The 26043-nt window shown below is 36.1% G+C and overlaps 1 protein-coding gene across 13 annotated transcripts in view; it reads right to left on the minus strand.

The window, feature by feature from the left end:
• NAALADL2 (N-acetylated alpha-linked acidic dipeptidase like 2) overlaps positions 1-26043 on the minus strand; it is a 439850-nt gene that overhangs the window by 61503 nt on the left and 352304 nt on the right. For 12 of the 13 annotated variants that reach the window (XR_010833438.1, XM_067001999.1, XM_067001993.1 and 9 more), the window contains 2 exons: positions 20338-20484; positions 1772-1867 (listed from right to left, as the gene is read on the minus strand). Coding sequence is in view for 12 of the 13 variants with exons in the window: in XM_067001999.1 (XP_066858100.1) it covers positions 1772-1867; positions 20338-20484 (243 nt within the window). In the remaining variant the exon portion in view is untranslated. The remainder of the gene's footprint in view (positions 1-1771; positions 1868-20337; positions 20485-26043) is intronic. The other variant, XM_067002003.1, reaches the window with a different exon arrangement.

Raw genomic sequence — 26043 nt, forward strand, 5'->3', positions numbered from 1 at the left:
CTGCCCTAAATCCACCTTTAAAGTGCTGAAATCAAAGATAAATTGATGACAAGTGTTCTGGCAAATTAGATCTTTTAAGCAATCAGATTATAGATCTATCTCTTTCATAGATGAACACCTCTCATTCATTTTACCTGCTACGTTCATCAATCTCCTTTTCCAAGTGTTAATGAGGTTGAAGTGCCTACATTATCTATCAGTAAAGAAGAGTAAACAATAAATTAAATTTAGAAAACTTCCTGTTCTATCTACTCAGAAAACTACTGAAGTAGATCAATTAAGCTAAGCTAAAGATGACAAAAATCTCAAGCTGAGGATCTCACCCAATTGCTGCACATATTATTTATCTATATAAAAACATCCCGGGCTACAGTCTGAGAAGCATAATGGAAATAAATGTATTCTACTGCAATCTTCACCAAGTTCTAACAAAGACAATTGTGATGCTCAATGAACCTACTTAAAATTATTTGCAATAATTTCTAATAACTTAAACAGTTTCAAAATGCTTCATGTCATACTATCTAGTAAGCATTTTTCTGTGTTAGTCAAAATTCTAAAGCAAATACTTAAATACAGATTATTCAAATTACACGTGGCCCAGTAAGTCACAAAATCAATTACACAGTAATTAATCAAATACATACTGCCCTCAGTCTTTGGAAAAAAAAAATAATTGGTGAATCTTTTCAGTCACTTTGGCATTAAGGACTGGTTAAACATAAGTTTTATTAAAAATCTTCAAAGAAGACTTTTTTCTTGTGATTGTTCCTTAACTGGCCGAGCTTCAAAAGCCATGTGTAGGAACATGTACTTCCTTTTTTTTTTTTCTTTTAGAAAACAAACTAAGTAACTAAAAAAAACTGTAAACCAAACCAACTGAAAAAAAACAGAACAGTAGCTGTTTTGCCAAAGCTGCTGATGTGCCTATATGCTAAATTTGCACATTGCTGATCTTGGAGAATTGATTTTTGTTGTTGCCAAAAGAAGCGTTTCAATAGCAGCTGCTCTTCCAAAAGAGATAGCTTCAAATAAGCAAAGAAATCGGTTAGTGAGGTCTACGTAGTTCTAGTTTATAAGAAGCCTGAGTGCATCATGTGTATGAATCCATGAAGGAGGACTCATTTGCTATCATGTACCACTGTAGAATCAGGGCTTGATGAGTGGACATGGTGAGGAAAGAGCACTTTAAAGCAGGGAGTAATTTTGCTTGTATGAATAAATAACATGGAGGCAGAACTAAACTGGAGCGATGAGAGAGGAGTCAGAACACATTAACTTTGGGAGCATCCCCCTCTGTGGGCCAATCTCCAGACTCATGGGATGGCAAACACCTTCCTCCCAGGTGAGCACGCTGTGATAGTTCATAAAACTGTCCATGCAGGTGAAGGTGCCCTCAGAGCCCTCTTCGCTGTCAAAAATGACAGCAACAAACTTACTAATTCCTATTCCTGCCATCTAGTGAGGCTCAATGCCCTGCATTCATGCCGATAACAAGTTTAATGTGAACCATGAGAAATACAACTGAATACATAAAATGAAGCATATACACATAAAAGCTCTTTTGATCATGCTGGTTGACCAAATATTACAGTAGAGAATATTCAAAAGGTGAATCTCGATGAAAAATCCTCCAATACTTTTGAGCACAAAACAAGTATTAACAGGAAGAAAAATAGGTCACCTTCCAAAATTGTCTATATTATTTGCAAATTTAAATTTGTCCATGTGAAAGACAGTATATGGAAATGAGATCTCTCCATTTCTTTACCTTTGCAATGGTCTCGTGCAGTTTGAACGAGGGATCCAGCTCTTCAGTTTTTGTTGCATGTACAGGAAAAAGAGCTTCGGAGAGAAAGCTAGAATTCTGTGAGAAAGAAAGAAGCACCCTTTTAGGATTCTACATCAATTTCTTCATTCAAATACTTACTGGGTTTTGTTCAGAGATTCAAAACTCTTCCAATTGTTCTTAAGTTTTGTGGATTATTAGCTTTTATTTTACTGATCTAATTAACTGATTTCAAGTCCTTGAAAGAGACAACCCCGCCCAAGTCTTATGACTATTTCTGGAATGGTAGTAGTCTTTGTAATTAATTATGTTTCCCAACCCAGCAAAGAATTTTGTCTACAGGGAGGAAAAAAAAAAATTGTACCAGCATTACAACATTCAATAAATGAGTTATAATTCATTCTTCAGAATATATGTAAACACCATACTCAAAGAACATACTTTTATCGTCTGTAAACATGCTAATTCTGTATAAAGTAATATCATATACATAAGATGGTGTTTTGGTCAATTCCCTAGAATTATACCCTCTAGGTTTACCACTCTTTTCTAATATTTGTACAAAATGTTTGTGTCTTATACTGCAGGAAAGCAAGCAAACAGGTTGCATATTTGCTGTCACAAGAAAACAATAAACTGATACCCAGGTGTGGACTGAAAAAAAAAGCAAAAAGAAACGAAAATAAAACCCCAGGTCTCAAATGTACACAGATGCCTGAAACTGCGAATTATTTTGAGCCGATGTTTGTGAACCCAGTATAATAATCCAGAAACAAAACTGAAATGAAAAATCTTTCTCTACATACCCATAGCCCCTGAGGCATACACCCTAAAATTATCCTTACTTTTGTTAAGTGCCTGTAGTTTGGCCCTCTAGGTATGGTCAGAGCTGGCCCTCCTGGAACAGCTAGGAATCTAGAGCCCGTCTAATCCCTGCTGGGTATAAAAATAAATGCAGAGGTCCAGCTTGGTGGACTTGGGTGCTCTACCCATTTGGTAAGCATACTTTGAATACACTTACTGCTCACCAACAGCAATGAGTTCAGTACAAGACCACAGAAACTATAGCCAAAGTTATTTCAGAGATCAGCAGAAAGATGTGAAAGCACATGGGTATCATACCATTCTAAAAATTATTAGTTATGAGCAGTTCTTTTAAAAATATACTCTTCAAAATGAACTCTGACACACAGATAATCAGAGACAAATCCTCCGCAACCCTGCTTCACTTATCTATGTCCTGAAGAGTGACAAAACTTCTCAAGCCCTGTGCCAGGCTCTGGTTATCTCTAGGCAACCAAGTTCAACATCATAATATTATGTATCTCCTTTTAGAAGTCCTAAATCTTTCATGAATCTTATTCTGCGTTTCAATTTGCCAAGCACCTGAATATAATATTACTGTATTTAGCTAGAATATCCTGGACTGTTAGGCAATATTGACAATGTTTTGGAATCACATCTTTCTTAATTACCAGCTTCCTGTATCTACTAGACTAACATTTCTTCAGTTTTCTCTTCTTGACATACATCGATCTTCAATAGGTTTTATCTTTATACCCAAACTCTCCCCCCCTCCCCCAGTTTGTGTATACAAGAAGTGAAGCCTTTTTTTAGGGAGTGTTAAACCTTGTAATGATGCTCAACTCATTCTTCAACAGCCAAAGAGTTACTTGCATTCAGATGTTTCATGCTGAGCAGTAGCTGAATAAAGTTCTGGTAAAAAAAAAAAGTATTAAAACTGATCTGAGCTTAACAGAATTGATTTGTAAGGTTTGCACTCCACGACCTTTTCACTTCCTAAAAACACTCTGTAGGACTTATTGTTTTAAACATCAGGAAGTGAGCAAATGAGAGAGACAAACAATTTAGATGCTTTTTTCTGGCTTGTACAACCTCTCTTTATGCGACTGAGCTTTGCTCTTTCTCATGCTGGGTTCCAAGCCATACAAAGGCTGAAAAAAAATTGTACTTTAGCAAAAATAAATAAATAATTATGAGAATAAAAAATGCTGTTAGCTCCAATTCAAACGTAAGAAGTTAAAAGGAAGTAGAGAAAAAGCCTACCCTACTCTTCAAGATGAGTAATATAAAGTATCTTACTCATGCACCCCTGGGGGATAAAGTGGTGGTATCCGATCTATGCCTGCTGCATCAGAACTGTGTTTGTATCACCCAGTGCGTCACATCACATGGATCCAAGAGCCAGTTTTGGGCATTACAGTGGCACAGCACTGGTAGTTGTCTATCCAAACTACCATGGGACACAAATGCACTATAATCATATCAGCAATGTGATATGCCAATATGCTCTACTCAAAACAACTCCATTTAGGCTTAGTTCCCTACAGATGTTCAGTCCACCTCCTGAACTACTACATTACTAAAGCCTCTCTGAATAGTGTGACATGTCTCATAGAAAGCTCAGTGAAACGTAGGCCTCGAGAAAGATAGTTACACTGCTGGTAATTTTGCTTGTTAATTTTTTCTACAGATTAATGCCTGCTTGATGAACACTGTATCAGTATTTCCATGCATTTCCAGAGAATTATTTCTGGTTGTAAGTTTCCACCACTTTCTTAATACATAAATAAATACAAGGTATAATTAGCCCTCACTCATACAAATTCTTGTGTTCAGTCATGCATCTGTGTTGTATAACTTGTCACAGAAACATCAGAACAATAAATGAAGTCATTCTTCCTGTCAGAAAACCTTTTTTCTTTAAGATTTCAAAGAGAAGATGCAAAAATTCATTTATTATAATGATAAAATACATGCTTCAAGATTAATTCAGTACATCTATTAATCTTTGTTTTAAGTTTGTGCACTAGTTTACAGAGCCATGTCATTTGACTGGGGGGAGGTTGAGGAAGATTGTCATTCTGCTACAGTGGTACTAATGTTGTTCATCATCGTTCGCATAATTGCAATCAATAATGTAGAAACAGTTACATTATTTATATTCTTTCTTGAGTACCTTACTGAGAGTCAGTGAAGGGAATGATTACTGAATTAGATTTGCTGCACAAGACCAGACTGTGCTCCATCTAGACAAACGTTATTTATTTGGAATCTGAACTTGATGGATCAGATGCACACATGACAGGGAAATGCTGCTTAACAAGCTTTTATCCACCTTATTCTAGGCACATACCTGAAGAGCACAGGTTAGGGTTCTAGTAGTTCTACATTTGTAACACATTCAATAGCAGAGATACAAACACTGAAAGTATGCATTCATACACATTCTCTTAATTTAGGTGCTTTCTTGAAGCACCTAATATTAGATAGAATGAACTTAAGCATTTGTATCTGTCTTTCTAAGACTGAATCATTTGATGGTCAATACCATGTTCTAAACCTTTTAGAAACCATGGCTGATACTTTTAGAAATGATGCACTAGGCAAGAATTTTCCCTTAAATTTTGAATTTTACCCATTTACAAACATGTTCAGTGCTCTCATTCCCTACATGGAATATCTTCTGCTTGCCTTTTTTCCCAAAGAAAGGAATACTCTCGATTCCAGTGCACCATGAATCAAAGAGAAGCACATGGGTGAAATTCACAGCAGCTCCTGAAGGTTATCAGTAGCTGTGATGGCTATTCTTGTTTTACTACCATGTATATTAATCACACTAATCTTTTATTCATTATATTAAGTGCATTTCTTCCTCTGATGTTTTATGAATGGGGAAGGATAACCAATACAAAAATAATGATTATCTATATAATAACATCACCAATAAAAAGAGTAGAAAGAATATGAAAGTGACTTCAAAGTGACCATCAGCTCTCTCTACTGAAGAGAAAAATATTTTATTCACACATACAAGTTTTGAAAATAAGACTATTCCTCTAAGCACCCATGTATGCTTATCTGTGAAGTCTTTTTGATAATTTTGGTCAAGTATTTAGCGAAAAGTTTAATTGGAGTGGCGCCTTTGATGTAATCAAATTACTATTCAATTTCCAAATCAAACATACGAAATCAACCATACTTTTATTCTGTATTAGAAACAGCTTAGGAAAATACATGTTTATATGAGCATTACAAAAGTATATAAAATGGCAGCAGAAATTGGAGGCACATGAAAACCGTAATTCCTGGAGAGAAACGAAATAGAAACTTCCCATGTTCCTCTTTGGTGACATGACATCTCTGATCAGCATCCACCAACAGCCAGCTATGGAAGCTCTCCCACTCTCAAGCAGGATTACAGAAACAAGATGCTATCATACTGCAGCTGATGCAGAACACCAGCCACTATATGACTGATACAAACGGCTTCAAACTGTTCCCAGACATAAGCCACATAACAATGGAAGAAAAACAATTAACTTCTGGAAATTTCTAAAATACCTGTGTATTAATTACTTAGATACAATGTATTATAACAGAAAGAGGAAAACTTACCAGGACTAGCTATGTTACTAGTAATCTGGAGAAAAGCCTGTTTTGATATTTGACTGAATTTGGTTTTAATACTTTGCCCTTTTCCTTTCCTTAGAAAGGAAACGAAAGTCATCAGATATAAAGTGCTTTTCTGATACCAAGAGATTTTTTTCCCCTAACCTACCAGTTTTCCAGACTACTATACTGCCTGAGCAGAAGGGAAGACAGACATATATCAATTGACTTTGACACTGACTTTAATAGAGACTGATCAATAAAAACACTGCCAACATCTAGATAAAATTTGGTTCCTTGAAGAAGTAGCCAAGCTCTTACAGTGAATATTCAGAAGAATTCAAAGCATCATGTAAAGTTTCTTCCTCACTGCTAATGAGAAAGTGACTCTTTTATTATTCATTCAGTTCACAGGCCTGTGTTTTCATCTTTCATATTCTGAAACCTACTGGAACCCTTGAACAGCATATTTGATTAATTTCATCATTTTTTGTTCACAGAGCAGGTTTAGTTTTTTTCTTCTTCTCCCCACAATTTAAGCAGAAGGAGATATTAGCTTGTAAGTGTTTGCATTACACAGGTGAGTGGTGTGACTGAACCCCAAGCAAGCTAGAGCTCTGATGCAGATCAGCCCTGTTATCTTCCTGAATGCAAACACCTGAAAAGGCTACCTTCATTTTTCTTCAAAACTGGGAACAGAATGAGAACAGAATGCAGGACATGTAATTTCTCTATATAGGGTGTTGTTATTTTTAGTTTTTTCCTCAGCCCAGCAATCTTCCAGTGACTTTCCACTATGTGACAAATTCAGCACAGCCCCTGCTTAGATCTCAAGAAAAGAATTTCTTTTTCCCTATCTCTCTTGTGGTCAGGCTACGAATATGCTCTCTGGTTTTCTCATCCCTTCTGTAGTGAAAGGTTTGGAGGTCTTTTTGATTTTTATTACTGTTTTCCTTTCATACTGGCCCAGTTACTCACTCCGTCATGTGAGGAGTGAGACCACATTTATGCTTGGAAAAAACTCTCCCAGATATATTCTTTCTCTGGAAGCCACTGAGCAATTAACCCTCCTTCCAAAGGCTTCCAACCCAGTCGAGACCACAGTGGCTGGGCAAGGCCAACAGGTAGTCTTTGCTACTGCCTCCCTTTAAGTACTGACTTAAAGGAACACAACATAAGCAAGTAACAATGAGTAAACAACTCAAAACACATGTTGGCAACACAAGTGGCAAGTCTCTTTGATCATGATGGAGTCAAGACTCTGCTTGCTAAGATCTTAAACAGGAGTCATACACAATCACTGCTTTAAGCAGGCTTGAGTATTTTTGCACTTCAGCTTTCTGTCCATGAAACAAAGACTTGGCTATGGAGTGTACATAAAACAGAGCAGATGACTACAATTTTATATATTTATACATATTCATAGATAATATTATGTGTAAGATGTTTTTTATGTGTATATACATAGATAATACTTGCAAACAGTTAATCCAAGATTACTATCTGAAATACCATGCTGGCATCTCAAATATCTTACTCTACCCTTCTAAAGGAAAATGTTTAAAACAGTTGTTTTGTTCTGAAAGAAAAGATGGCTCCATAAAGAACTACAAAAGAGGCAAAGATACTTTGGTTCTCTTACCTTTTATGGTCTTTCAAACACTATGCTAACCAGAGAAAGCTGCAAGAACTTTCCAAATAACAGAAGCCCACTCTTTATCCCAGGGAGCACATGGCAGAGATAGGACTCTAGATGGTTTTTCAAGAGTATCTCTCAGCATTTAACAGCAAGAGCAACACTTTTCTACAGTGAGAAACTGAATCACCCTCCTCATTTATTCTTTCTGTGAGCTCACAATAGCCTGTGTTAGTTTTTATTTTTAATAGCCCTTTCCTAAGCAAATTTATAGTAAAGATACACTAGGAAAAAAAGACATGATAATCCAAAGAACATTAAAGCCAACTATATTATTATGTTTTTCACCCAGAGCAGGAATTATAGCTACGGTTACCGTCCTCACTCTCCCACACTCAATTCCTAAAGAAAATTAATCTCCCTTCACTTTAGTCAGGCACCAGTACAATGTTAGACTTAGACCAAGATTCCATATTATCATCTGAACTCACTTCTGGGGAAGCCAGGCCAGAACCTCACTGCATGGAGGTGCTGCTGCTCACGACAAGCAAGGAGTTGGCAGCATGAACAGCGACAAGGCAGACTTCTAACAGCTCCTTCATTTTGCCTTCCATGCAGCAGCAAGCTCATAATCAGCACTCACTTTGTGCAATGTCCACAATTTTCTACACATTATGAAGCTGAAAGGTCTCATGATGATATCAATTTATGGAAAGACTTTCTCAAGGTCAAACCACTGTGAGACACCCTATAATTTAGGCAGCCCAACTTCCATTCATTCAATTACAAATTTTCTCTTCACTGTTTGTTGTCATTTTAAATTGTTCCACAGCTATCCAAACTGGATTAAGATTTTTTGCTTTTCTGACATGAAGCTATATTTTTATAACACAATCTGTACAACCTGTAGAAAAGAGAGTGCCAATAATCCTTGAATTCCCAGTATAATGCTTTAGGATTCACTACAATCTCTTCAGAAGAGAAATGAAGAGGAATATGTAATATATATTAGAAGCTCACTTCCAAAAATCCCCTTTTGTCTCATCTTCCTTTTGGAAATACCAGTTAACCTGATCTTTTCAACACTCATTTAACGAAACATTCTGTGAAATTAGAAAGACTTTGGTGTTCTACTTCTCAAATAATGGGTCACTTCTGATTAAACTTCGATTGAACATCCAACTTTCAATCTTAAAACAAATTGCCTCCTTTTCTTTTTAATTTGAACCCAATTTCCTGCTGTCCTCAGCTCTCCTGACAGTAATTAATTGATTTATGAATTGATTAAATGGGGATCGAAAATGCAGAAAGAAAAATCTAAAAACCCCAAACCTAGCTCGCTCTTGTTTATTTATGATGGACACTAAAATTCACTCCTGATTTATTAGACTCATTTTCCTAACTTATCTTGTTCTTCCTCAACTAATAAACTGAACAGAATGGTTCACCTTCTAAAGGTACTAAACTTGCCATCCCTTGTGTACCTTCTATACCGTGCTTTCAATTTATGTACCAAATTTAATCCAATCCATTTTTAGTCATGAATAAAAGCCCACAGCACCTCTGGTGAATTAATGTATAACAGTAAATACCATAACATATCTTAGAGATCTATTCTGCTGCCATTGAAAGAATTAAAAAAAAAAAAAAGAAAAAGAAAGAGACAAAAAAGAAACACAAAGAGACAAAAAAGAAACACAACAAAACAACAAATGTTACCACACACTGATTGTCTTAGAGGTGGAAATAGTTCTGTTGTAGATACAAGCAGTTTTGTTTACTAGACTAGGACAATGCTACATCTACAATAACAGGATTCCTGTTTTCTTGACTGTTACTCTGGAAAAAAAATACATGATTAGTATCCCTCTCCCCTTAACCAGGTGAATAATCCACAAATCTCTCCAGAATTATTACCTTTTTAAAGTTTCTTTGTGGTTGGTTTTTGTTTGCTTGTTTTTGAAAGTAACATGCAGTGGAGGTTTCTTGACTCAGCAATGACAGTCTGGAAAACTGGTCTTTGCACCAACCTTCTTTTTTTTCTGTTTGACTTCCCCCTTGTCAATATTTGTCAATATTGTCAACACTTGTGCCAGCTTCACCCTTCACCACTTCACAGCTTTTGTACCTCCGATTTTGTACAGCACAAAAGCAAGAGACACTTAGGAAAGAATAATAGAGGGAAAGCAGTGAGAACAAAAATCCTTTGGCAGTTCGTACAGTTAGGCCAAGCAGTATAATCATGATAGCCTAATGCTGCCATGAGTCCAAAGCATATACAAAAAAGAGGGGTGAAAGCCAAGAGAAAGCCATTTATTTTCTTCACGTAGATCAAAGAATAATGTCTAGTAGAGGCATCAAGCCTCTGCTGCATCAGGACTGAGAATATAATCTCATGCCTGTCCACATCTATATGTTGGATCTGGTCCACGAGCTATTAATCTGTTTCACTCTTTCTGCTTTTTTGTAATACAACAGCATGAAGGGTAGAGTTGCAGCAGCCTGAGGGGAACACACAGACATGCAGTGTCTGGACAATAAAGCAGAAAGAAAGCAGTGCTTACCTTCAAAATCAACCTGGGAAACAAGTTTAGTTGAGATTTTGAATTCACCCGCAGAGCACACACTATAAAGTTATGCCAGTGTCTAAAACTATTACCCAGACATCCAGAGAGGCCTACAGTTGCATGAGGAGTTATCTGCATCTGTATTCATGACCATTGCCAAGAATATGTCACAGCATGAAGGAGAAAACCACGTCAGAAGAAAAGATAAAGAGAAAGCAGTGAGCATAACAAAAATACCTCTGAAATCTGCACTGCAGGCTTTCACTAATTCCTTCTTCCATTTTACCCTAAGTCAAGCATTTGGCATATGGTATCTTGGCAGCAAATATACAACTGTATTATTTGTGAAACAGGTGTTTCACCTCAGATAGGCTAAAAGACCATTTCTTTTTTTTTTTTTTTTTTTTCCTGGCAGGGTAGAAGAGAGGTTTCATTGGAATAAGGGTCAAAAAGAGTAATGGAAAAAGGCACCTCAGATTAAAATATGGTTTATCATCAACTATCTGGAAAACTTTTTTTGTTTGTTTGTTTTTGAGAAGGCGCAGTAGACTGAAGTAGATTTTTAAATAGATGTATTGAAACACTGGATTATGTAGCATAGAACATACTGAAGCCAAGGCGTGGTTCTCATATATGTGTGTTAAACTGAATTGATTAAATCACATCAGATATTAAGGTACGGCATAGAGGATTTCACACTAATAAAAGCCCTTAAATCTGCAAATACATCACAGAAGAGAGTGCATGTCTCTCCATCTTACTAGGAGACTGAATTTTCCCTTTCTAGCAAATGCTCTTGAAATCTAATTAAATATTCCCTCACAAAATCCACAAAGGATTATGATTTAAAAGCTACTTTTCACTGGTTATTACGTAAATGAAACTAAAGACATAAAATGAGTATGCTTTTCAATTACTTTTAAAAAGTAAAGCTTTGCAGTTGCCACAGCCTAATGCGTGTCAAAAATCTCAAAGTGAGAATTTCCCTGCCCTGTGAAAATAGCCATGGCAGAAGGAGTTTCTGACGAGGCTTTCCTTAAATAATTTTACTATTTCAGTTGACTAAAGAGGTTTTAGTAAAGAAAGAAAACCCAATCTATTTTCTTTTTTTCATTCTGGTAAAGATGTGCACTGACTTTGTGTGTGATGTCATCAGATGCTGGACAAAATAAGCAAGGCCTGTCAAATGAGACTATACAGAAAACAGAAGAAATAGAATTGCAATCACTGGTGCACGATTTATTTTATTATTCAAATCAGCTGTAGCCAGATAAAGCTCGAGCCAACAGTCATCAGACAGGAAAAGAATATATGCATTTTTCTCTCATCTCCTTTAACTTAATGTTTTCTTCCTTGCATTTGTAAGTGAATTGAACAATCACTGTAAATTCACAGACCACAGCATGAAGAAAGCAGCTTTTAAGATACTGTGATACTTGCATAGCATTATTCCTCCCTCGAGTATTCCCTGGCTGCTTTGCAAACTGAAGGCACAATCAGCAGTGTCAGTAGGAGGAAGCAGCCCGAGCCAGAAATCGAGAACCTCGGGGAAGATCTTCCCAAAGCTTCAGAAGGTTAGAAATAGGAAGCTCAGTTCAGATTCACTGCATGCAACAGAGAACACCTCTTTTTAGATGTGTGGTGTGAAGGATGAAAGAACGTTTGTAACGTTTTACAATCAATTGTGAGCACTCAGATTACACAGAAAACAAGCAGTGCCAGTGAGATGCCAGCAAGTCATGCTAACGATGTACTGCTATAAGCCACGAATCCTAGTGACAGTGTTTCCTAACCACCAATGTTGTAAAGCACAATGCTTCTATTTCCTATTCAATGAATCCTATTTCCGGTTTTTATGTTTAGTGTTTTAAAAAACTATTTAGGTTATTATGCTGAATGAAGAAATCTAATTTTATCCATTGGACAGATACTGGGTAGATGGAAGGCTCACCATTTTGCAGTAAGAAACAGCACTGACTTTTGCTAAGAACAATAAATACACGTGTAAATGGGGGAGTGATTCATTCTTTGCATTTAGTCATCTCTCTAAATTTGTTTCAAAGGAGTTCCTTCTTCAAGACTGGCCAACTGTAAAAATTGGGAAAAAGACAACTAATTTTTTTGTATAGTTTATATATTTTTTACTGATATCTCTTGCAATTGTTTTATGCTGTCACTTCCTGCTAATGTTTTGCAATTTGCAATTGTTTTGTAAGCACGAAAAGTTATTGTAATGCTGCGTGCATTCTATTTGTGCAATGAGATTTTAAGCAATGACATGAGATGTATTTGATGTGCATTTAGACTTCCCCATTAAGAACGTAATTAAATTTAATTTTAAAAGTCACAACTAAATGAATGTATTTATCTTTTGAGTATCAAAGTTGAGTAGTACTCCTAATACGGAAGAAAAGATTCCTACAGGATTTACTTTATATTATAAAGCACAAAAAAATCATGGGCAAATAATTTTTTTTGCATATTTCAGGAATGCTAGAAAGATTACTTAACAAGTATTAGTTTTGTATTTTGAGTTACTTTAAAGGCCTACATATCTTGCACTTTTCAAAAGAAATCAACTACAAATATGCAGTATTCTCAGATCTCATACAATATTTTACATTGCCTTCACAGTTTCATTTCAGTTAATGAAAGAGCAACTGATTGTCATTTATCTTGAAGTCTAAAGCAAGTCTTTCAGGTAGTGATTAGAGGACCCAAAGTTTCAAAAGTGAAACTGTTTTTAATATTTTTGTATCATTGTATTATGGGCAGTGCAAAAAATTCTAAGATCCTTTCCGCTGAACGTAATGAGATGCAGTCCTAAGGATCACAGGTACTCTAGCAATGCATTATCTTCACTGTATTTCATCAAATAAAGGCCACCTTTCCTGCTATGGAAGTCCCATCTGGGAAGGTGTTAGTTACATGAGAACTAGTAAGTCTACTTTACTGCACAATACCAGTAGTGGAATTCCTCCCCTTCACAGATTGCTTTGGATCACAAAGGGAGTGCAGGACACTGTTTAAAAGGCAGAATTTGCTTTGTCTCCATCCTAAGGCAGTTATATGCAAACAGACGCTAATTTGAAACATATACTTCTCTACTGCACAGTGATGCTTCCTCTGTAAACTTAATGCAAAATATAACCATAATGTTAATGAAGCTACACAACCTTCAAATCAGAGCCTGCTTGCATCTGTTGATAAAAATACATACTGACTTTAATAACCTCATCCCCTGCCATAAACCAACAATGATGTCTTCTAAGACAATATTTATTTAACCCTTATTAATGGTTCTTTAATGGCCATGGCAAGACATACCGAACTTTCCAAACTCTATTTGAGAGGATGTATCAGTGACTCAAATCACAGTTGTTTGATAGTCCAGTGATCTTGACCCTCTTTTTTTAATTAGTAAAAGACAAAACTAGAGTGCCACATTACTAATATAACTCTGATACTTATTCCAGGTACTCTGACAGAAGACTTTTAGCTTGTCTGTTGAATTTAGCCACTCAGAACAACAATGCTAAAATGTTATCTTGAACGGAACACACCATTTACTTCTCCAGGGAGGACAGATAACTCAGTGCCTTCTGTCCTTAGATAATAGATGTTCTCAGTAGCTAGACACTTGAGTAAACTATTAAATAGAAGCAATAATTGGTGTCTAAGTAAATTTCTCCTATGTTTTCCCATATCCCATTGACCCTGTTAACATCCGGACTACCTTTCTTCCACTGACTTTCAACAGCCCTCAGTCAATTTCAAGTGAACGAAGAGCCAGACAGAATCTGCAAGGACAAGTTTACAGCAATAAATCTGTATTCATGCTGTGCAAATGCTAAGGAAGCTGTACACTTTTGTTTCTGCACAGACTGTTTATGTAAAGATTTTTCCCCTCCTGGATGCACTGTGGAATGTCTGGGATATCAAAGCACTAAGATTTGTGAGACTAAATAGACTCTGTTGGAGCACAGCAATGTATCTGACTGATGAGGACATCATTGGTTTCACTAACATTACTGGAATAACAAAGATGCTCTTCCATGACATTAAGTAGCTTAATATTCACATTGTTCAATAAAACAATTCATGCAATCAATTGAACGTCAAATGTATTTTGTCTTGTAAAACACTGAGTCATTAACCTTAACAATTTCAGCTTGCTCTCACTACCAAATTCAACTACATTAGCGTACAAGTGAACAGATGGACTAATGTATTAATGTATGACTGCTGAGTACTAAACTGAATAACCCCTGAATTTACTGAGAAATTAAAAAGCACTGCTATAAGCAAAAGACAGACAGAAAGGAGAAAAACGCGTTGGCTAGAAGAAATACAGTATAAATAGCTAAGAGCATGGTTATTATAAAAACATAGCCCATGAGTGAGAAAGGCAAGACGCAGAAGCAGCCATGCCTTGGACCTACCTTCACGAGTAGTTCTAGGACAATCTCCTGGGGACAGTTTGGACTACATTTTGTTAAACACTGACAGTTCATTGCTTGTCCATGAACAAAACCAAAACCTCTCTTCCCCTTGAAACTTCTAACTCCCATTGCTAAACCTTGTTGGCCATAAAGTTCTACTACGAAGTTCATAAAACTTCCCAGCAGTAAATGTGGTAGCACCAGACTTCACTGACAATTTAGAAAAAGGAAATATTGGGTTCCCACGCAACTTGCCATTCTGAGGCTGATATACATTTGTGCCTTTGCAAAGAAATTTTGCTATTCTCTGGTATTCTGAGCACACCTGTACTTTGTTTCTTTCCTGCAATACATGAGTCTCCCATAACTCTCCATTGGCAGCTACCAGCTGTGTATTTCCTTGGAAGACTTAACATATACCAGGGAGAAAGGAGAGGAGGAAGCAGGGGAGAAGGGAGGGGAGCTATGCACAGCCATATTTTATCTGGAAAGGCTCCCTTATATGCAAACTCCCTAGTAATCTAGATATAGAAAGGGAAACCTGGCTTCCATTCAGAGTAGGAATCTCTCTGGTGGACACCTCTCTGAAATATCAAGGTAAAACAATAGGCATTAATCCTTTCCTAAGGACATTCAAGCATATGCTACGGACCCAGAAGTTCTGCTTTGAGCTGAAATAAATACAGCAGGCCTTTGTATATGGTCTGCCCTGATCCTTCAAAGAAAATCATGCCATGATTTATGCAACTGAATTTATTGATAAATATAGTTGGATCTGATAAATTAATTGGTACTGGTTGACGCAGTCCAGGACATTAATGATAATAGAGGGAAGACAGCATAAAATTTACCAGAAGAGTCTGGTCAGTTGTAGATCATCAAAACAGTCAGTCTGAAATCTTGAGATAAGAAAATTCTTTCCTGCCTGGAAAGGGACTTGAAGACATACCAGAAGTAAAGGAGAAAATGATCGGGTTATGGAGTAACAGTGAGATTATTGATGGGATATGGAATGCTGAGATAACTGCGTTAAGAACATAGAGATCAGAAACATTAGATCATAAAAACTGATTGATTTTAAGCACTGCTACTGTTTGACCACTGAACCACTATAACAATGCAGAAATGGTTCTCAATAAAGGATATCATGGATCAGACAAAACATAGTTACATAGCTACAAGGGTGTATGTGTGCTCAGTTAGATTTCTTGCTTTATCCAGAGTTTACTAGACAAAACCGTATATTTATACATGTATATGTAGCAAAGATAAATAAAAAATCAAATATATTGCTTTACAAGAACTTTTCTAGAGGGAAGGTAGGAGAACATTGGTCAGAAATAGTGACACTTACTGGCATTTGTTTACAATACATCCAGCTGCTTAACATTAGAATACATGTTGCATTTTAAGGTAAATTGCAGCTCAGATGGTGTAGCTGGAAGACAGACTTTGTGTCCGTCACTGGGGTTTGTCTGTCCTTCTCACAAGGCTGCAGAACTGTTTACTGGTTATTTTCAGCTTTGTTGACATACACAGTCCGTTCCGTATTTGATACACAGAGAACTGCTCTTTCAAAGAAACAGTAGCTTTTGATAAATTCCAGCAGTCAGAGAAATAGCGGTAGCTCACTGATAGGTAGAAATGAGCTTTATTTTCCTCATTTTGTGAATTCTAAGAAACAGAGTGCTGGAGGTTATAATAGGTATTCACCTGGAAATAGAGCCAGTGGGCATCAACTACTCTACTGAATTACCTATTGCTGGGATGATTGATAATGCAGCTGCAAATTTTAAAATAAAAAAAACTCTGAATGCTTTCTACATGTTCTGTTTAAATTAAACTGAACTCACTGAGGACAATTACTTAGGCACTTTCACTGAACTAAAATTAAGTAATACAAATAACATGTCAAGGTCATAACTCTACTCCATACATCAGTGAATCAATAACGACAGAGAACAGAATCACCCAGTTATCAGGTGATACTTGTGATATGGTCCTAGTGAAGCCTACCCAGATGATTGGACGAAGTCCTGGACCTTTACACACTGCCAGAAACCAGAACTTCCCCATGCCACCCTGATTTCCATGAATTTTTATGCTCAGTTCAGCTGAAGACCACGTAACACAGTATTAAAACCGAGCCCTCGATCACTGACACCCCAGAACTTGCAGACATTCCGTATTGTTCCCATACAGACAAAAATAGGTACAAACATCAGTTTCCCGTTCACTCTTTTAAGATACACACCAGATGCACAGAAGAGCACTCCATACTGCTTAAGCCCTCCCTATACACTAACACAGGAAAGAGATAAAAGTAGCATGTGACATGGGAGTTATTTCTCAGTAAACTAGACTCTAAGTTCTCTCCATCAAGGACAGCTCCTCTGTTTCTTTTGTGATAACAAAGAAAACTTGCAGAGCTTTTGATTTCTTTTGAAAGAAGTGCCTGATATGTCAACCTAAGCATGTAAATACTGAAACCAAGAAACCGCAGTAAGCTACACTGAAGAGTGATGAAAAGAAAAGAGGGCAGGAGCCAGGGTGGCGGGAGGAAGTGGAAATAGATGGTGAAAATGAGCGAGAAGCAAACATTCATTGACGTGTTAAGATTTAGTGGCCTTTGTTTTACACCAGTGTGGGCAAAACTCACTTTTAAAGACTCTAATGAAAGTTGAAAGTTACCTTCAAAAAGTTATGCATATTTCAACAGAAATAAAAATCATTATGCATTCTCTCTAAAGAGGATACCATCTCAAACTGTCAAAATTCTAAACTCTTCTACATATATTACATACAAATGCCTTCTATAAAGAGACTTCTTTTCATTTTTCTTCTAAATTAGCTTAGTGGTCCATGGTATTACACTCTCCTGGTCTAGCCTGTGAATAATGTGACAGGTAATTTTTATCGTTCATGCCTGTACTTAAGTTTGACTGAAGATACGGAAAACAACTTTTATGGTCTAGGTGTAAAAGTAAATGTTCTGTAAGCCCTGCATACCTGAACTGGGAGAGCTATCATAAAATATTTCATGCTAAATATGTGCCCATCAATAAATAACAAAAACAAAAAAACAACACAGAGGTTTGGGGATTTTTACGGTTTTGTTTTCTGTTTTTGTTTGTTTTGCTTTATTTGTGCACTAACTCGTTTTCTCAAAATGATAATGCTACCATTCATGCAACCTGTCACATTATTGCAGAAGGGATTTAAATTCTGTGTTATCAAACAGAAATCATTAAGTAGTGGAATGTGCTGAGGAAGATGAATAATATGCAGATAACACAGAAAATCATCTAGCTCTAATTAAAAGAATTGGATGCCTCATGAAAACTGTAGACTACAATGCCACAGAAATGGGATAGTAGCAGTACATTTACATCATGAAAAAGAGCTCAAAATAGCTCCATCAAAATAGGAAAAAAGTTCCTTTGTCAGCTTACATTTGCAAGTGATCAGAAGGGCTTCAAAATGCTGAACAGCCTGCTGTCGTTTAATTTACAACGTTCAGGAAACAATCAGATCTCTAAAACGTCAGCAAATCCAGATTATATTTTCTCTTGTAGCCAAACATTAGGCAGTCATAGCAAGGTGATTTTTCTCAGGCCCTGTGATTTACTTATGTTGTAGTTCTTCAGCAACTAAGCTATAAACTGCTAGGATACAATCAAAATGAATTAACTCGCAACTGCTGGGTTGTTTTTCCCCTCTTTAGCAAAGAACTCCACTTTTATACTTCCAAATATAGACCTTTTAGAAATTTCTTTCTTCTGTCCCCTTTCACGATGGAAAAAGGGTAAGTGTGGCTATCAGATTAAAATGTTGAATCTATCACAGCAAACTCTATTTTTAAGGTACTCCACCAAGAATAGGGAAAATGATACAGGGTGATACTCACATAAAAAGAACAACAAAGCAGAACAAAGAAATTGGAGAGCGAAATGAGAAGCAGAAGAAGGTTAAAAGAGAAGGTATGCATAAACAACTGAAATTCTGATGGCCTCTCTAATAGGTAAAATCATGGCTAGGGAGAGCAAAATCCACAAAATTTTCCACATGATACTGTTGATACTGATGTTATATTAATATAAGTGCAGTGCAAAAATGAAATGAAAGATTTATGCCGATCAACTTTCTGGAGAAGGCTAGGGACACAGTGACATGCTACTGCAAAAGCTGTGCCATATCTTCTTTTGCAGGTATATTTTAAAGATATAAAATTAATGTTGATCTGTTTTAAGTAAATCTGCAGAAAGTTCTTTGAAACAGTGAGCTCACTCAGCAGTTACAACAGTATGGAAGGCTACGTATCCTCTCTCCATGTGTCTCCATCCCAAGTAAGGGATGGCACAGGAGGATCTGTCTTCTCCTGTCCACATTTGATGATGCTACTAAAGCAGTATGATTAGAAAATACTTCATTTTGCCTCAGAGTTTCAGTGATTCTCTGGAATTTGCCTCTCTTCCTTCACAAATAACACATGTAAGAGAACAGTAGGCTTAAACAACTGATATTATAAGCAGGCGGAAGCAGCCTTTACCAAAATACACCCCAGTGCACATAGCCCTTCTTGGCATATGCAGCCTGAAATCACTATCTCTATAACTAACAGCTGTGTAAACAGCTTATATTTTAAATTATGTATTTTCCATAAGAGTGGATGCCTTTGGTGCAGTTAAAATAGCATTGGGCAAAAAGCCCTCAGATCCCCAAGAAATTTATGTTGCTCTGTCTTAGTAGTACAGCTAACCTATACTGCTGAATAAAGCTATATTTTCTATGTTAACTCACTGTTATGACATTTATATTCCAAAAAATTATTTGAAAAGTTCATGGATGAAATTCCAAAACTGTTTGAAAAGTTGAAACATTTGCACATTTAAACAAAATGTTTACTAGTTGAATACCCTGCTCTTTTAGAGTCCTTCCCATGTTTAGGCTTTAAAGCCTTTCATCGAGGTGGTAGCATTGCTCTGTTATGCAAATGTGTGAAAAATAGTAAGGTAAAGAAAAGCTAAACTGGCAAAAGAAGTTAAACTTTTCAAGTAAGAGTGCAGTGGCTTTATCACTTTGATTACGAAAAGCGTTTTACAGATTTCGATTAAATGTGCCTCATAGTACATAGTACTGTAGGCCCTATTTTTCAGAGAAATAGAGTTCTTGTTTAAAATAAATACAATTTTAAAGCAGCTTGTTTTGGTTCTCTAACATGAAATATTTTACAATTGAGTTTCAGAGGGGCTTTGAGCAACCTGATCTAGTGGGTGGTGTCTTTGCCCATAGCAGTGGGGTTGCAATTAGATGATCCTTAGGAGTCCCTTCCAACCTAAACCATTCTATGATTCTGTTATATGAGACAATGAGCCCATGTGTTGAGGGACAGGTAATAATCAATACAATTGATAACATAAACAACAAGGAATCCATATTTAATCACTCTGTGTAACTATTTTCAGATTGTTAATTTTTATTTGTAACTACCTCTGATTTGTTGATGTCCTCATAAGAAAACTGCGTGGCAGGTACTCCAAGATGGTTGATGAAATAATCTGAATCTCCCTGCATCTGCACGGAACTCACATTAGATCTTGGACACTTAGCCTTTTCCACACAGTTGAAGCTCTGACTCTGAAAAACAAACACAAATAAAAATTCTATTTATTTGCAACCAGACTCATAACAACTCATACTAATATATGGATGCAGCACCCTTTTACTCAAAGTATTTTAAAAATAGCCTGGAACTTACACTGACGCAAGCAGGTTATCAGCTGAGTCATACTTAGTAGTGAGAGTGAGTCTACAAATCTATCATTCTCTGCTGATATATACTGCAGTGTTTGGTATAGGACATAAACACAGAATGCAGAATATGCTGCAATATGTCTGAGACTTTCAAAGGACAACAAAAAGTCATGTCTAATTGAAATGGTAAGAGGAGGAAGAGAAGAAGGCTTTGGGAGGCATGTGAAATTTCCCATACTGGGCAGGAGATTAGAGGTGCCTTTTGAAAGTATGCTCTGAGAACTTTGATGGCTACTACACTTTTTTTTTTTTTTTTTCAGTTAATAGCACGTTCTGAAACAGCAGAAAGATGAATCAGATCATGATATTCAAGACATCCGTGTTCTATTAAATGCTAGTAATGTAAAGTATTTGCTGCAATTACAGACCAGGGGTTAAGAAAAAACAATGAAAAGACTAAAAATACATAAACACACATTTTCTAAGTAATTGCTTTAAAAAATTCTAGTCAGTGATATGTTTGTATTTCATTCACGGAACTATTTTAAGATGAAATCTTAGCAACAGAACTTCAATAAATATAGGGTGAAAACGGGAAAATAACCCCAAGTATGAGAGCAACATACTAATGTAGCTTTCAAATACATCACGTAATTAAACATTTAATAAACAGTAGGTACAAAAGCCTTCAAGATCTATTATAGGAAATAAGCTATCTAGGTTGATTTTCAAGAATGTTAGGTTGAAGGACTAAAGATTATTTGCATTTAGCTAACAGTTTATAGAGATCCTCAGACCTGCCTGCTAAATTACTACCTACCAGCTTACTATAAGAAAACGGCAAGATTAGTTCCCCTTTAATAGTAAAATATAGCACATTCTGTGTATTAAAGTTCCTGGATTTAACATGAAAACGTTCTAAAAGTTATGAAGAGGTAAACCCTCATAGTTTTACATATCTAAATTAGCATAATTACTTCACAGTTTCACTTCAGTGCTATGACAAAAGCATTATAATCCACTATGGTCTGCAGATTCTCATTCAAAGTACTTTAAACCATCTTCAAGAGATAACTTTCATTTCATAAGTATTTTTCAAAGGTGGCTATACCACTCTTGTTTTGTTAAATGTTTCTGCTCCCATCCTTCTTACACACACTCACAGTTGTGCAAAGGCCATCCAAAAAGACCAACATTACAGTCAAAGTAGAAACAAGAGATTCCTCCTGTATGTACAGCCCACCTCTAGTGAACAGTATTCCCTTTGAGAATATCCATGGAGCAACATGATTTACACAGCCAAAATCCTGTCTCTCCATGCCATTAAAAGAAAAAAAATAATAAAGTTAAACATTTGTGTAGCATTAATCTTAGGTGTCATTTGTAATTCTTGTTTTTTAAAACATTGCAGTCAAAAGCGTAAGGTTTTTTTTGAGCAGGGGAGATTTTTTTAATATTTAAATTAATAGATTATTTAAAAGATTTTCAACTTGAACCCATCACCTTAATAACTTCTATTCCTGTGTTTTACTCAGCTCCCCCTTTAAACTGCTCTTGATTTTTCAAATGCATTGAGAAGTCATTTAACATCATTGTGGCTGTTCAAAGACATACAAACCCACTCACTATCCAAACAGTCCCAATAAAGTCAGTGACCTTGTATTTGAAATACTGAAGATGCAACAGAAACAGAAGCCCAAAGTGCATACTCATTTCAAAAGCTGTTTCAAATAACCACATATTATCTTCTACATTATATCCAAGTCAAAGATACTGTACAGCACACATACATACATAAAGATATGTATATAATTTTACACATACATTTGAACAAAGGATCCGTTCTTATGATTGCTCCTTTCAGGAATGATCAGATGCTGAAGTATCAAAGTGTACTACTCTACAGTGTAGATTAGAATATATGCTAATTTTCTCATACTGGTCAAGTTTCATAAATGATGAGTAGTCTGTTCTTTCTTTAATGTTTAAAAGTATACTGAATGATGTGAAATGCAGCTTTGGGTTAAATAGGAAAATATGAAATAATTAAAAAAATATGGAGTTACCTACTGAAGGAAATCAAAAAGCTAAATGACCAAATTGAGCCCAATAAAACAGTTGGGCAAAAAGAATTCAACATGAGAGCAGAAAAGACTCAACGCCCTATAAGCAAGTGACATACATGAAAGGGCTCAGTTTTCTAACGTACAGGTCAGACAGTTTGCACTGCTTTCAGATTTTATTATGTTTGCATAAGATAGCATTACATTTACATTAGGTAAATATTTTACCTTTACCTTCACTGGATCTTCTCCCCCTGCATCTTCAATCAGTTATGACCTACTACAGGAAGATAAGGTCATCCATTTATCATTTATTAAATTGCTAATGCATTTACCCTACTTGAATGCAAGCCATTCCTGTTTTCCAGTTTCGCTATACAAATTCACATTTTTCATAATAACACTAGAATTACTAGAAACAAAAAAAATATTTGTTATATTGTGGAAATCATCTCTGAAATGGTACGCTTGGAAGAAAAACTTTTGTTCCAACATTCTGGACATATTATAGAAATCAGATACCAGCGATATTTCTTTTGTCTTGTAAAGATCTTGGCTCAAATTCAGATTCTCTTAATATGATCAGCATGTCACATAAAGGAACTGGAAAAAAAAATTAGTCCCTCTTTCTTTCATAACTATCTTGCATATGATATTTTCAGACATTTTAATTATAATTTAACATGCATCTTGGCAGTATTCAATTTCAGATAAAACACAAATACAGTGTAAAATCACGTAACAGTTAAAGGGAAAGTTTCCACTCACTTCAATAGCTACTGGGGCAGTCATAAGTGGAGCTTGTCTCTGTGAGAGAAATTAGAAACTTTAGCAGACTGCTTATAGACACGAATCTATATGAGCAATAATGGGATTCACGTGTCTGAGAAGATATAAAATGTCACTGAAGAGCAGAAAAGGTTTCACACAATGAATAACATTTCACAATTAATGGAATATTATTATATTGTTTCTCTTTATTTATTGTTTCTAAGAGGGGGAAATTACAGTAGAATCAGTTATTTCTAAATATACACCAACCCTCATGTCTGCTAGAATACAGAAAAGAGAGACACTTTCCTTTTTCAGAAACCCAAGCCTGATTTTTAGCCAGCATTTTGCCCATCAGAAAACACTTTACTACGTTCCATTTCAACTATTCAGAAGTAATCTGTTACTTTTTTTCCTCGGTACAGCAACAATGAAATAATTTTAATGTATGAAATTTTATATACGAAATGTTTAAAGCTTTGGTTAAAAATACAGTGAGATACAGCACTTTTTCATTTTTAAATCACCACCCTTCACGGTATAGGATTTATATTTTTATAACAATAATGTTCAAATCAATAGTGCTGGTATCTTAAGAGTTTAACTGCTTTGTTCAACTTTCGCTGTTCTGATAATAATTTATATTGTTCAGCTAGTTCAACAATATTTAACACTACACTAATATGGAAGTATGCTTTACATGCAAGATACTGCTCTTTTCAATTTATTTTTATTGTTACGTAGATTCTAAAACATCAGCAGTCTCCAAGTCTTTTACAATGACTGTAAAGTTCATGCAGTGTGTTTTGCATTCTTCAAACAAATGAAATGTTTCCCCATATAATTAACTTTAAGATAAAGAATAATAATGTCCTATAATTAATAAAACTTTTCCATCAGTGAAATGTTGTTGAACTAAGAGGCAAGCTATTAACTGAGTTCATGCAAGAACAACAAACAGCCCACGATACAGCATGCCATTTATCCTACAAGTAACAACAAACCAAAGCAAGGAAGAGCTGTCGTGATCTGAGGGACTGTTGGCTTTTGGAGGTGGGGGAGATGGATCCTTCCTTGTTTTAAGTTCTGTTCTTCCATTCTGTTCTTCCATTCTCCCTTTCATATAGTATAAGAAAAGAAATTGAGGAGTACAATGCAAAAATTAGATACTCTTAGCATGCAGAAGAATGATGGGAGGCATGGGAATAAGAGGAGATGGGATGGGAGTAATTAGGTGGTGGGACTATTTAACAAATGCATCTAAAATAAACTACCAGCAACGTGCTCTGTAACAACCAACTCCCTGTTGTAAAGCAGGCAAACTACAATATCGGGTTAGTCTTTGAGTAAAACACACAATAGCACTATTCAGATCACTCACAGTTGCTCAGGCTGGTCGCCAGTGTGTCAGTCAATCCTCACTTAGGTCGGAAGGAAAGCAAGCCATGTGATTAGACAGTAATCGATGAGTGGTACATGTCATGCAAGGGTGCGCGTGTTAATTGTAATTGAATAATTTTATTTCTCTGGGTTCATTTTGTTTTTCAGTATCATGTTACAAGCTCCTATTACAAATCCGAGAAAATGAAGAGTACCATATGGCCCATAAAATACATGTAATCTGTATTAATGTTATAAAATAGACCTGAAACATCTGAAGTATAATAAAGTGGTACTTCACTGCAGACTTTATTCTACCACTGATTAGAGCTAAGCATTCATAAGTGCCTTTTGCTGCAACGTTAAGATGCTGGTATAAGGAAAAGCCTATATTAAAAATAAAAAATTACTGGATATTCCCACAGTTCACCTTCCTTCCACCTGGAGACATACACCAGTCAAGTTCTGGTCACCTACTTTCCTTTAAGTGACTCCAGATGAAGTTAAAACCATAGCTGCTTTTGAAGATTGATTAAAATGTCAAAGTAGTTTTCAACGGGACAAATAAAGAATAGCTAATTATTCTTATAAGGTGTCAGTGATCCCATCTTCATTCAGCAAGGAAGCTTTTCTTTCATGAATAATTGATCTCTATTTCTTGAGCTGAATGGCTGCCTGTGCTAGTAAATGGTGCAAGGTAAGTCCATTTAAGAAGCAGAAGCATGATAAGAACAGTTAGATGAAGTAAAATTACCTTAAAAAATAGCTACAGAATCTATTAAGTTAATCACAGACCACGGAAAAATGCAGAAAAAAACCCACACAGATGTACTGTGTTAGACCACAGAAGTGCTACTGCCTTTCCCTCTCCCAGTACACTTCTCAAAACCGGATTAGTATTGAAACCCATTGATGTAATTTTATTAAGGCGAACCCCTCTGCAAACAGAGCTTAAAAACAATGGTTTTAATTGTTCTGCGCATGGCTAACCTAAGAAAGAAAGAGTTCAGAAATCAAAATTAGAACCAAACAATTCTTTTAGTGTCCATCGCACACAAAGTGTATTCTGTGGGGGAAGATAAAACTAAGGGACGTAGTTCTGTGTCCTCATCTGGGATGGGACAGTTGTTACCAAAAAGGTACTATGGAACTTATGGAGGAAGCCCATGGGGATAACGAGAAAAGGGATCCTCCTTGTTACAAGGCATCAGATTAGCATCTTAGTTAC

Source organism: Anser cygnoides, chromosome 9, assembly GCF_040182565.1.
Source record: "Anser cygnoides isolate HZ-2024a breed goose chromosome 9, Taihu_goose_T2T_genome, whole genome shotgun sequence".
Lineage (NCBI taxonomy): Eukaryota > Metazoa > Chordata > Aves > Anseriformes > Anatidae > Anser > Anser cygnoides.